The following is a 13,286-nucleotide window of genomic DNA, read 5'->3' as shown; positions in this document are numbered from 1 at the left end:
ATGCCAAGAAACTTGACCCAGCATTGAACAACTCCTGCCGCCTGATCACTGGCTGCTTGAAACCCACCAAACCCACCAACATGCACCTCCTCGCTGGCATTGCCCCTGCTGATATTAGATGCCAGCCGAAAGAAATCAAAAGCTACTAGCGATGAACGCCATCTATCCTCCATGGATGTCACTCTCCGGCCCAACGGCTAAAGTCAAGAAGAAGCTTTCTCAGCCATGTCCAGCCCCTATCAAAGTCCCGGGAAGAAACCAGAATCCAACTCTGGATGGAAACGCTTGAGAATGACCCTCCTCCAACTGTCATGTGAATACCCCCTACTGAAAATCTTCCCCCTGGTCCAGAAGCACCATGGCCTCAATGGAAAACACTCAACCGCCTCAGAACGAGAACGGGACGATCCAAAGATGCTCTGGTCAGATGGGGCTGCAAGTCTGGCCCAACCAGCTGCGAATGTGGAGAAGCAGACCATACTATGGAGCACTGCCTTGTTTGCCCTCTACTACCCAACCCTTGCAGCTCAAAAGACCTTGCAGTGTTCAACAAAAATACAAAGGACTGTGTAAAGAAATGGGAAACTGCCATATAACCATCATGCTTCAGTGAAACGAAAAGAAGAAGAACGTGGATAGCTGACAGCCTAACATCCAGCTAGACGCCTCGTAAAATAGCCTGTGCCTGGCGCAGGGTTTTAACTGTGAATGAACCCTTTTTCCTCACTTTGTAGCTAGTGTTCATGGTAACATGGTCTGGAAGCCATTGTTGATCTCAAAGGGTGCTGCCAGTCATCAATGAGGCCAATCTAACAATGAAGTCATATGACTGAATGACATTATAAAAGCCTATAATTCCAAATATCTTTTCACATATGTTTTATGATATTGTGTGTGTGTGCGTGTGCGTGTGCGTGTGCGTGTGCGTGTGCGTGTGCGTGCGTGCGTGTGTGTGTTTTCTAGATTGAACAGATGAGGGTGAAGCCCAACACAAATGTTAGATGGGGAAAACTTGTTGGAATCTGTGAGAAAATGACTGAGGGTCGTCTAGCAGAGCTGAGCCCCAGTCTGTCTCAGATTGTGCTCCACACAGCTCTAGTGGTCCACCAGTCTCCAGCTCCTGAGGTCGACCTCCTGAGGACCCTGTGCTTCAGTCCTGGAAAGGCCAAGGTTGCTTCTCTTGCCTCTAACCTATTGCCTAATCTAGTCACAAATGAATGAAAATCACAGACAATATGATGTAATGAATGTGTAAATCAACCTGAAGTAATGGTGACTATTTTCAAAATCAACTGGTAATTCATCAGCAATAAATGTAAAATGATTTGGGCTCTTGAATTTAAATGAGCAACATTGTCTGTTCATACTTAACAATACATGAATAAAAAAGACATGATTGAGAACAAATTGTATAGTTTGAGTACTCTCTCACCTCTGTGTGTATTCTTTTTTAGGACTTATTTCTTCCGACAATGCCGACTTCAGCATATGAGATGAAGAATTGGGTTGTGACCTCAGGGGAAAAGGTTTGGCGTAAGTGCGGTATACTTGCATTGAGCATCTGTCTTTACAATGGACCTTCTGTTACACCTAATGTAAAGAAAAAAACACTTTATTCTATAAAGAATATTAACAGAGATTTTCCTCAACAGGGTGCCAGTGTGGTGAGGCTGTTTTAATTGGGAATGTAAGTTTCCAACAAAATCACATCAGTTCTCACTCCCTTTTTCGTGCATGTTTTATACCATAAGGTTAATATCTGGTCATCATTGTTTATAGTGTGGGAGACCCGTGGTAACAGAGAAATGCATAAACTGCGGCCGAAATGTTGGTGGTGTAGACCACAAAGCAGTGGAGGGTTTTCGAAGCATTGAGTGAGTATTTTTACAGCCAGTGTTTCTGTCACTACAGTAAAATATAGTCAGTTTTATTATGTTTTGGTTGTGTGTGTAAACATTTTCATTTCACTTTTATATTTATGTAGTTCAGTTCAGTTCATGATAATAACCTTGTAACTGATACATTTTGTTATTTGCAAAACATTTTTATAATAAGTGAGAAAACCAATTGAATTATTTGTGACCTCCAAGGAATGAAGAGGGTAGTGGAAAAGGCCATAACCTCGGTGACCCTGGGAGTCGGAGAGATCAGGAGGGAGAGCGCAATCTTTTTGGGGCTCCCCTGCTTCTGGTCCGAGCTCTCATTCACTCATCTTTGATCTGGGGCACAACGGACCATTTAAAGGTATTTTTGGTTATTAGGGATAAAGAGTTTCAGTTTCTAGTTACAGTACAGAAAAGATTGTTTGGTCGAAAGTTCCAATATCCAATACAATCAACTATGCCATAGCCCACTGGCAGCCTCACAGACATTGTAATTGAGACTCTACACTGCAGTTTCAATAGGGTCAACTGTCTTCTCTCGCGTTCTCTCTCACTCTCTCTCTGTTTCTATATATCTCTCTCTCTCTCTCTTTAGGAAATCAAAAGCATCATCCAGTTTCCATCCACCAATGTAAGGGCGTACCTGTGTAATCACCTCCAGAAAGACATTAACTTGCTTGCCAGTGCTTTAGGAAAGAGTACTCAAGATGCTGAGATCACTGTCCACCTATTCCTGAAACACATCATTGAGATCAAATCAGGTACAATCACATTTCAGTTTGTTATTAGTTTTACTTCATTGAAATGTTTAATCAGGGATACAAACAGGCAAGGGGTAAAAAGACGAGATTGACAGTACAGTTCGCAGTTCGCTGCACCACTCCGCATCATACTGTCCGTAAACACCTCCCTGTAGCTACACAGATTAGCCTTAATTTGGCAGTGTGAAGATGGGCCAAAACATCAAGACAAAAACAAAGACTTACAGGTAAGACCAATAGACGTGCTGAACAACTGAAACTCAAGACTGAAGACTCAGTGACGAGAATGTCAAAAGGCCAGGTATAAATACTTAGAGTAATTAATCACGTGACTGTTAGGTTAAGAGGTAACTACGGAAAATGGCGGGAAATAAACAAAGGCAGGAACAAAACACAACAGGTGAAAGGTCGGGGCTAAAGCACATGGACAACTAAACACAAAGCACATGGAGATACAAAACCAGGCAGATAGTCCTTGACGGTCTCTAGAGGCCAAAAAATGTCCAAACTAGTGACAGAGCATGAAAATCAAACGTGAAAGTGATTTCCAAGTAATATTTGCGAGTGGTATTTAACGAACCATGGGCATGTATTAAATTGCGTGATTGAGAACGTCTATAGTTACAGCTAGTAATTGCATGGAGACGTCTGAGAAACCAGTGGAGACAGCGAGAACAGATATTCTCTACAAGAACGTATTGTTCAAACGGAAAGAGACTCAAAATTATTCAGACATATCGCCTTTCAAGCGACAGACAGAGAGCACTGTAGTTATTGCACACTCGATAGGAGTAGGCTAAAACGAAGAAAATATATGTAATCAGAATCCAAAAGCCCTGCTATAAGAGGGTGGGTAACTTCTGTTAGTTTGCACCTGAGATCTTTGTTTCTATTTGCCTTCTCCAATGACACAGCCAACATCCTGATTTAAATAAGTTTGTCTCTAGCTAGTTTGCACCTGGAATCGTTTACCCTCTATAATTACAGTTAGTTGATCACCCTAAAGCCACTGCTGTCACAATTTTGTAGCATGATCAAACTATTCGTTAATTTTCATCTCTGTAGGCCTCAATCAGAGCCTCAGTAGGCCTATGCAAAGCAAATGTTAGATAAGTCAGTCCTCTTGGAAATAAGTGCTGTGAAAAGATGAATGCAAAATTGTGTTGTTTGGCCATAATCACCAAAAAGCATTTGATGAAAAGAACCCCTTGACAACTGTGGGTGACAACATGTGAATCTTTTCTGTTTTAGGATTTTCTAGCAGCCAGTGGCACATGAAATATTGTATGAATAAAGGGAAGGATGTATTTCAATAAGTATCAGTAAATTCAGGATGCAATGTCATGTTTTTTAACAGGACAATTATTCAAAGCATGCCTCAAAATCATGAAGGACTACATTAAAAGCAAACATTGTGTTTTTAATTGCCCTGCAGTCTTAAACATGGTCGGTAACTTGTAAACATGTACATACAAGACACAAAATTAGAAAAACAGCTCTACACTGTAATATAGTCCACTGTGAGAAAAGGTGCCCACCCCAAATTTCTAATCCCCCCCCCCCGCCCCCCAATCTGAGCAGTATAGATCTGGGCCTGATGTAAACTAAGTTGATCAATCAAAGCTCATATAGTCATATGTTTATTAAGTCAACATTCTTCTGAAATATTGCTTATAATCATTTCTACAGTTGGTGATAGACTAGGGCATATGCCTGAGTTAGTAGACTAATAAACACATATTATCTGGCTTTCTCCTTTATTTCCTTTTTAGCTCTGACTACAGTGAATCTAACAGTGCACTGTCCACAGAAATGTTGTTCTGTAAAAAAGGTCATCTTTTGTGCATTGTCTAAGGAAATCCGTTGTCAAATATTTAAATAACTGCCCTGACTTCACCTGTTAGTCCAAAGTCTAAAGAGGTCGACTCCTCTCAGTGCGGTTGCAGTGGCTTCGTTTGAAGAATTCTGCTCCATATGCATGATGAAAATAGTTCTACTGACAAACCTCAAGTGTGGGTCCTTTTTTGACATACTGATTGAAAAAAATTGAAAAAGTGCTGTTCATGTTGTTACCGTGGCTGAGAGGGGCTACTTCAGCATGTCTGACAATGTTGTAGATACAGACACCAGAATCCCAACCACAGAAACCGAAGAGAAGAGATTGGACTGGGAGACATCCATTCATCAAAAGATTCAGACACTGTTTATGGTAAGAAGGAACAATATGTCATAGGAGTCGTGCAAACCTTGATACATCTCCATTGCTGAGGCTCAGGTCTATGAAACTGTTATTCTGTCTTTTTGAAGGACTTTGAGGCCCGTTTCTCCAGTGTGCACAATAACATTCTCAGAAAGGGAGGCAGGGAGACACTAGCCCAGATAGTCTACAGCCGAGTGCCTGAGCTGAAGGACCTGCCAACAACAGGCGTGTTTAACCTCCCCCTGATGTGGAAGTTCGAGCAGAGGATGACCATTCAGCTACTCAGCCGCCTGATTGAGCAGAAAGATGAGAGGAAAAACCTGTCTGTGCTCTCAGAGATCCTGAAAAATGTATGTTTTAGTTGCATGAAACTTTAATTAGTTTGTTGTAATAAGCAAAAAAATTGCAGTTATACCACCTTTTAACTGTCTTTTAACAGTCTGTCCACATACGGCACATCAAACATCTGCCTCAAGTGCTGAACCTGCAGCACACAATGATGCGTCACTTTCGAAATGTGGATCTGCAATGCTACGAGGATGTGAAAATTGGGACCTTCATTAAAGAGAATATTTCAGGTGAGAGACATGCCATTATTTTGAATCAAGAGTGATTGAAGATGGTAAACCTGTTGTCAGAAATGCTTTTACCTCTGCACAAATTGTCAGGGACGTCAGGACTTTTGGATGAACAGCCAGGGAAAGGGAAAAAAAACTGGGAAACCAACAGGTCAACACAAACAAAAACAGGGAGAACGCTCAGAAAAGAACTAAATAACAGCAAAGGCCAAAACACAGGAGATCGGTTCTAAATCAAACAAAAACCACTCAAAAGGAGTTCTAGATCACAAAACTAGAAATCTCAGAAGTATACTCAAAAACAGAAACTAGGATATGCAGAAAAACAGGAATATACTGGAGCACGGAGCTAGGAAACAAAATATGTTTGGACTTAACTCACGACACGGAAAAACAGGAGCGGTGATGTGGAAATCACAATAGCGTTGTCTGAACATGGAAGAAGCAGGAAAGATACGTCCATTAACCGACGAGGCCAGACAGGGAGTGAAGGGAGTGTGAGGTGTTTATGATATTCTCGTTGTGTGAGTTAATAATCAGACCGGGTGTTAAAGAAAGATACTTTACTGATATGTAGGAGGCAATTATACATCTGTACTGTTCACGTACTCGCGGGCTCTGCTCTGCATGAACACCCAACCTGCGCATGCCTGTAGGGGGTCATGCCATACGTCACTGATGTGACAATGTTATAATTCATAAACATTACAGTGTTCTTATAGTGAGCGTGACAGGTGCAGTCCATCAGAATTCAGGTGACCGGGAAAATTATTTGTGGGTGTGATGTGTTTGGAGGGGCAGGGTTCAGCGCTGGCATGACAAATATTGTGAAGAACCCTGTTGTCAGAAATGCTTCTACCTCAAACAAGAACCAAGGCAGAGACCCAATTGCAGAGTTTGAACCCACCCCCCTCTATACTCATGATGGATTAGGACACGTCACTACCAGAGCCAACAACAGATACACCTCAAGATGCACCTCGAAAGGATTCCCCATGCATCAGGTTAATTCACGACTCCAAGTAGTCTGTGAGCGCCTCAGCCACAACCACTGCCTCGCTTTTTTGGCAGCCTCAGACAGCTCCTTTAAAGCCCCTTTGAGTGACATGTCCTCGAAAAACTGTTGTGTGAAAAATGTTGTTGGTGCTAATATAATCAACATTAGCAACATTACTGAAGTCGGGCAGACTTGAGGTTTTAATGTTTTTATTTTTACTTCTAGGCAAGCAGAGCTGATGCCGACCATTTGACTTCCCTACTCCTGAATTCACACACACAAACTGATAGGTGAAAATTCACCCTAGTTACCTCAGGACTGGAGCTGCATATAAGTATATTTATTAGACAAACAACAATTGCAATCGGGCTCACTCCCAGCACAAGGCTGAAAGTGATGCAATGATAAACACATCGCACAAGGTTTATATAGACAGAAGTTGAGCGTTCAGCAGAGATAACCACGTGGTGGATTTCTCACGTCCGAGGCAAGGATGGAAGTTTTGCAAGGTCGGAAGAAGCACAGTTCGTCCCTTATTATCACTTCTGGTCTAAACATGCTCTTGTACAAATGCAGACTAAGTGACACCTAATATTCTAAGTTACACACACGCACACAGAAAAGCCATTTCATAAGCACATGATTCATACATTCTTAAGTAATTAAAAGTGTTTGCAAATTATCTCTATCACAAACCAATAACCAATGCCACTAGCATCACCACAACACTGGCCTTTTAAACTAAAAGCTAGTAGCCTGCATTTTATCTCCAACTTGGTTCTACCAAGTAATATTTTACACAGAATCCAAAAGCAAAATAACTTTTGTGTCTCACTTTTTTAAGATTAGCACCGAAGGCCCGATGCATGAAGTTGGATTATTTTATTCACTTCTGTGCTGCACAGAGCAAGTTGTGCAAACTACATTGCCAACATTGCCATTCAGTTACATATTTTGTTGTATCCTATGTAGCCAAAGAAGAAAATGGGTGTGTGTCTTCCTTACGTGAAACGCCCACCGTGCCCAAACGTGTCCAATATATCCAGTGTGTAAAGAAAAGACTATAAGACAGAAAACAATATAAACAGTTTCCAGATATCTTACAGGTAGTCGGTGATTCAGGCGAAAGGTTGACATTTTTTATTCAAAAACACAGTTCCACTATAACACTCTACAGCAAGAGTTAATAAGGCAAAATCTCATAACATTAGTTCCTGAAATATTGTACTTGAACAGTTGTTTCATAATGCTTGTATTATTGCTATTATATGCTATCGTATGAATTCATAAACTTACCCTTCCTGTTATAGTATTCCTTGTATTTAATCATTGAAAAAAAGAAATGTATATTCCATGTTTAACCTGACATCTTTTTTTGCATAGACATGGTTTTGATGTGGTTTAGGGTAGAATTTAATATATGTTGGTCTTCATCAATATCTTGCAGATGATGAAGTCCATGTTTTCAAGGAAAATGTTGAAACTCTGAAAACCATCTGGGGCCATTTGACTGCAATCCAATGTAAGCAATCACCATGTCTCATCTAAAAAGTCGGGTGTCTGAGAAAAAAAATGGCTGGTGGACACGCAGTGTTGAGTAATTTCCACAAAAATTCACAACATTGGGACTGTGTAAACCTAGTGGGTTTAGCGAGAGCAGAAATGATCATGTTGGGGCAGTGGCGTAAGGTAGTTACGACGGGCCCCAGTGCACGCTATTATGACGGGCCCTAGTGCACGCTAGTTACTAGTCATGCTGCGCGAACACACACCATTAGGCGTATATATATTTTAACAAGAATGTGTTGGATTTTTCGGTCAAATTAGTTACTTCGGCTATTGTATTGGGAAAGTAGACAGGTCAAAGAGAACACGATCAGAAACATGGATAGTGCCTTGACTCGCGGTAAAGTAAACAGACAGTTAAAGTGCTGATGAAAGGCATGATTTGGTACTTTACCCACATCTGAAAATCACATGAAAATGAATGAAACAGGAATGAAACAGGCATTCGGCGGCGACCTGACTCCGAAATTATAACAACCTCTTCAATAGGGGCACGGCAGCAGGAAACGTTATTGCTATGCTATGTTTTGCTAGGGGTTCAAATACTTATTTTCTGCATCAAATGCAAATTAAGTCATAAATGTTATAAAATGCAGTTTTGTGGATTTTTTTGTTGATATTCTGTTTCTCACTGTTAAAATACACCTACTATTACAATTATAGATCACACATTTCTTTGCAAGTGGTCAAACTTTCCCAACTGTATTACCCAGCAATCATCATTGCAAATCTGAATATGACAAAAATACCAAAGAAAATAAGAACTTATTAATTTAATTTAATAGTTTTTTTTAATAGTGTATATAGTGTATGTAGGATAAGCATATCATTTTGTTATAGAGTGCTACTATTTTTCCCCAAAAATAATAAAAACCATGACGGAGATACGTTTTTACTTTTCAAGGGCATACATAGCATCAGACACCTTCAATAGTATATTACCAGTTCATCTTTGAACACAAGCGTATCTGAGAAGCGAAAATATGAGTCTTAGAATTCTGTCAGACGCAATACTGGGGGGCCTGTCCATAGACATATATATATACATCTGCGTCCGGCTACGGCCCCCACGCCCCACGAGCCCCAGTGCAACCGCACCTGCTGCACCGCCTATAGTTATACCCTGTGTTGGGGAGTGAAATGTATAGCACAACCAAAAGAGCCAATAGGATCATTCACTGTTGCTTTTAAAGGGCTCATTGTTGTTGTTGTTGTTTACGCATTAGTAAATATGACTGATGGGAATCTGTGGTATTTGTGAACTAAGTCTCTTCTTGCCTCTCAGCCACTTTTGTTCTCTATCTAGAGGCCATAAGCCAATACCTTAAAATAGGACTCAATCAGCACCTCCATAGCATAGTATTGCATTTTTTTTCCAGACGTCAAGATTCCCATAGAGTGGAAAAACAAGACAGAGAAAGACTTGAGGATACTGGACCTCTTGCCTAGGAAAGATTCAGTCATGTACACCTTGACAGATTATCTTGTCAGAATGCAGAATGACTGTATAAACTGCGCCAACCCCGGAGAGAACAGGTAAGAGTTTGACGGCTTATTCTCTACTTTACTTGTCTACACTGACTATGTGTCTGAGGGCCTCATTTACTTACATTTGCGAGCACAGCGTAATCAGCGCCTTTACCAAACCGCACCAAAGGGGACACTCTTTGTGAACATGCGTTTGTTGTGGACAGGGACGTTCGGTTGGCATGGCACTGCGCTCGAGAGGCTATAACGTCAAAATAAACATGGAAGGTGAAATTAATATGCTGCTCTTTCTCTACAATTTACTTAGTTTAGTTAGTGTACTTCAGGTACAAGTACTGTACTTTTCCTAAATAGATACGCGTTACTCCTACGCAGAAGGCGAGCGCTGTACTCGGTGTGATTGAACGATGAGGGGAAAAGGCAAAGAAGACTGTTTAAACCCTACATGGAGTGGCGAACAGCTAGCTGGTGGGACAATTTTTTATATGCCTATATTAAATGATATATCAAATATAAAAATTTAAACAAATAACATTTCTGATATTTTTTTTTAAATGAATACCCTCTCAGTGCGCCGCCTTTGTAAATGCAGTTCAATGTCTTTACCCGCATTTTGCGCAGAAATTAAGCCTGAAGTGGGCGCAATTCTGTTAGTAAATGAGGCCCTGAGTCGGTTCAGACTGGTGTGCCGACCGAACTGGCACTTCATCAACAGAAAAGCTTCCTCCTGTTTTGAACACTTTTGAATTATGTGCTGAATGTCCTTTGCTGTTTGACTTTATACAAGACGCTTCAGCACTAGTGAAATCAAGCCTTCCCATGTCATTGACTGCACCCCTGAGCAAGACTTCTTGACCATTGCGATGTCCAACATTGACCATGTGGTGTGTGAGGATGGGACAGAAAGCACCAACTACAACTTTAAGAGCCTGGAGAGGCAGATAGTCGACCGGTTCTTCACAGAGAAACCCATCATCAATGTCAATGTGAGTCTGCCTGAGCAGTTCACAGCGCGTCATCAGCACATATCCACAATTATTTCTGTTTTTGGACTATCCTGTCTCATTTTTCAGACAATTCCCTTGTTTGAGGACAACACCAGAACAACCCTTCGGGCTTTCTTCAGCACAGTGAAGGAAAAGCTGGTATGGACAACTGCTCCCTCAGAACACGTTCCCTTTGGAAAACGTTTTTAAATGTCATCAATTTAACTTTTCTTATTTGCCTGATCTTACCTTTGTCCTCAGGAGCCTTTGAACACCAATGACCAGAACTGCATCTTGAATGACTTCAGGTTCCTGAATGAGATCTCAGCTGCCCTCTCTACACTGAGAATTGCCATTGGGTTTATGCAGCTGGCATTCCCTGATGCAGAGGAGTACCTTGTGCACTACCTGAGTAAAGAGCTCAGGCTCGAGGATAGAACACATACCCTGAGCTTACCGGTACACCTCTCCACCTATTGAGTGCCTCACATGTCAATAAACAACAGATACACTCACTGTGGGAGAAAGCAACCATAGACTTACATGCAAAACCCAAAATCTTCCAAAGAGTTATTATTTTCGTATGTATTTATTATTATCATTATCATTATCATTATTATTATCATCTTTCTATAATTACTATATGCAGTATATATAGTTTTTACCAGCTAGCTTGTTTGAGTGCTCATGATCCTGAGGAATCATGGGCCATACACCTGACTGAGAATCTGTGCAGCATGGCCTTTTTGACTGTGTTGTAGTAGTCATATTATGACATCACTCCTTCCCTAATTTGAATGTGTGACATGTTCTCTTAAGGTTTGTATCTGACTAGAGAATTTATTGCTTGGGGTTTACAGGTGCTGAGAACCAGCAGGGTGAAGCACATCCAGTCTCTCTGGGAGGTGCTTTCTCTGAGGCAGTCCTCCCTGCTCACTGAGATGAATCAGGTACTCCCAGACACAGACCCCTCAACTGTCCTTTTCAATACTGGTCTAAGAATCTGGTCATGCCAGGGCAGCTGGCTATGCCAATATTGTGCAGGATGCTTGCCATGTAAAAAACACACATAATAATATTTTGTGTTGAGTAAATGTCCTTGTTGACACGCAAAAAGATAAAACTGAATTGAGTGAAATAAATCAATTGATCGATAAATAAGCCATTATGAACTCAAGTCAGGTTTAGTGTTTTTGTCTTTTTCCAGAATCCGTTCTTCATGATCGAGGGTGGTTTTCATGAGTCGTTTTCTGAGGAGCAGAAGAAGGAAATCTCCCCCAAACTGGCCAACCTCACCAAACTGGACCTCTTCGTTACAGAGCTGCACTACGTCATCATGAACATTAATTTGAATGACATCAAGCACGACTGGAGGTGTGTGTTATTTGATCTGTTTATTCTTCAGCACACGTGCATTATTCACTGCAGTTTCACTATAATGCACTTTCCCTTTTCAATTTCAGTGTCCAAATAACGTGTGAAGCCTTTGCTGAAAGGGGTGAGATTGACGAGAGAGTATTGAAGAGTGTGGAGTCTCTGCCGCAGATGGACATGAACTACTGCATTGCTCTCTGGAAAATGGCTGTTCAGATGAAGAAGAGCTTGTCAGGATGATACCTACACAGACAAGCCTCATTACATAACTACTTCGCTTTTTGTTTCATTTAACCTTTTAAATTACAAGCATATATTACAGCTATCCATTAATACTGAATGCTATATCAGATAGACTCTTCAGTTCAGTTTAACTTCTTTGTTTCTGACTTTGGTAATTAAAAATCTATACTATCTACCGTATATAATCTGTAGATTTGAAAGACAACCCTGTTAGAAAGACATTTTTATTTGAGTGTTTGTTAGTGAACAATTAAGTGGGTTTTCAAATAGTTTTCTTTCCAATGTCAATGCTACTTTACATCATGCAGTATGTGTGATCTTCCACGATAATGATATAAATTTGATGTGAAAACCAGATGTGTGTTGAAGGTTAAGCAACCTGGATGCAATAGAGTGATGCATTGAAGTAGATATGGTCTTACATATTGTGCTCAGTGTTCTGTGCTCAAGTTTGTTTTCTATTCCGGGTTCCACCTTTTGTTCTTTTTCTCACTTTTGCATGAAATATAATCACTGGAAGTCCAGGTATCCGACACCAAAGAGAGGAACCTTTGCGTGGATAGAATACTTTTCATTAATCAAGATAGTGGCTTTGATTTGATTGGGTGAATCAGTATTGATCTGTTATACTGCCATGACTAATAAACTGATTAATGTATTTGTATCCTTCATTCATTCTTCACAAGCATTAACCTACACAACCATAAAGCATCTAGCCTAGTTGGTCCTGTACCACTGGAATAATCAAGTCTTATAGTAAACAGCAGATTCCATAAAGCATCCAGCCTAGTTGTTCATGTACCACTGGAATAATCAAGTCTTATAGTGAACATCAGATTCATAAATACATGTTTATGTGGTATGTAGGAGTGTGCATACAAACCATCTTCGATATTCAAAAATACAATCAGCTATTGACGGGGTGTGAATGTAAGGCTACATTAAAATATGGTCCGAAAAATGCAGTAAGCAGTAAAACCCTTTATTTTGAGTGTACTACAGTGACATCTCACTCCACACATGAATACCACACTATTGAGTGTGCATACTACAGTGCCATCTCACTCCACCATCAATTAATAGTGTTGAGTGTGCATACTACAGTGCCATCTCACTCCACACATGAATACCACACTATTGAGTGTGCATACTACAATGCCATCTCACTCCACACATGAACAATGGCATTATTTGAAGTTCCCCATGTAAC

The 13,286-nt window shown here is 40.6% G+C and overlaps 1 protein-coding gene across 1 annotated transcript; it reads left to right on the top strand.

Annotated features, from left to right (window-relative positions):
* Nucleotides 1–1,032: 1,032 nt before the first annotated feature.
* On the top strand, nt 1,033–11,933 carry LOC105890303 (E3 ubiquitin-protein ligase RNF213-like). Its single transcript, XM_031572928.1, has 9 exons — nt 1,033–1,170; nt 4,952–5,194; nt 5,284–5,422; nt 9,365–9,521; nt 10,261–10,459; nt 10,547–10,618; nt 10,721–10,918; nt 11,320–11,409; nt 11,667–11,933. The coding sequence occupies exons 1-9, from the start codon at nt 1,033–1,035 to the stop codon at nt 11,931–11,933; spliced, it is 1,503 nt and encodes a 500-aa protein (XP_031428788.1).
* The last annotated feature ends 1,353 nt before the right edge of the window (nt 11,934–13,286 follow it).

This window comes from Clupea harengus, chromosome 9 (genome assembly GCF_900700415.2).
Source record: "Clupea harengus chromosome 9, Ch_v2.0.2, whole genome shotgun sequence".
NCBI lineage: Eukaryota > Metazoa > Chordata > Actinopteri > Clupeiformes > Clupeidae > Clupea > Clupea harengus.
This window is presented reverse-complemented; position numbering and strand designations above follow the sequence as displayed.

Excerpts from the sequence above, each read along its gene's own strand:
- LOC105890303 (XM_031572928.1), top strand. The coding sequence starts at position 1,033 with ATGACTGAGGGTCGTCTAGCAGAGCTGAGCCCCAGTCTGTCTCAGATT. Across the intron at positions 10,919-11,319 it reads CACATACCCTGAGCTTACCG|GTGCTGAGAACCAGCAGGGT; the intron begins GTACACCTCTCC and ends TGGGGTTTACAG. Across the intron at positions 11,410-11,666 it reads TGCTCACTGAGATGAATCAG|AATCCGTTCTTCATGATCGA; the intron begins GTACTCCCAGAC and ends GTCTTTTTCCAG.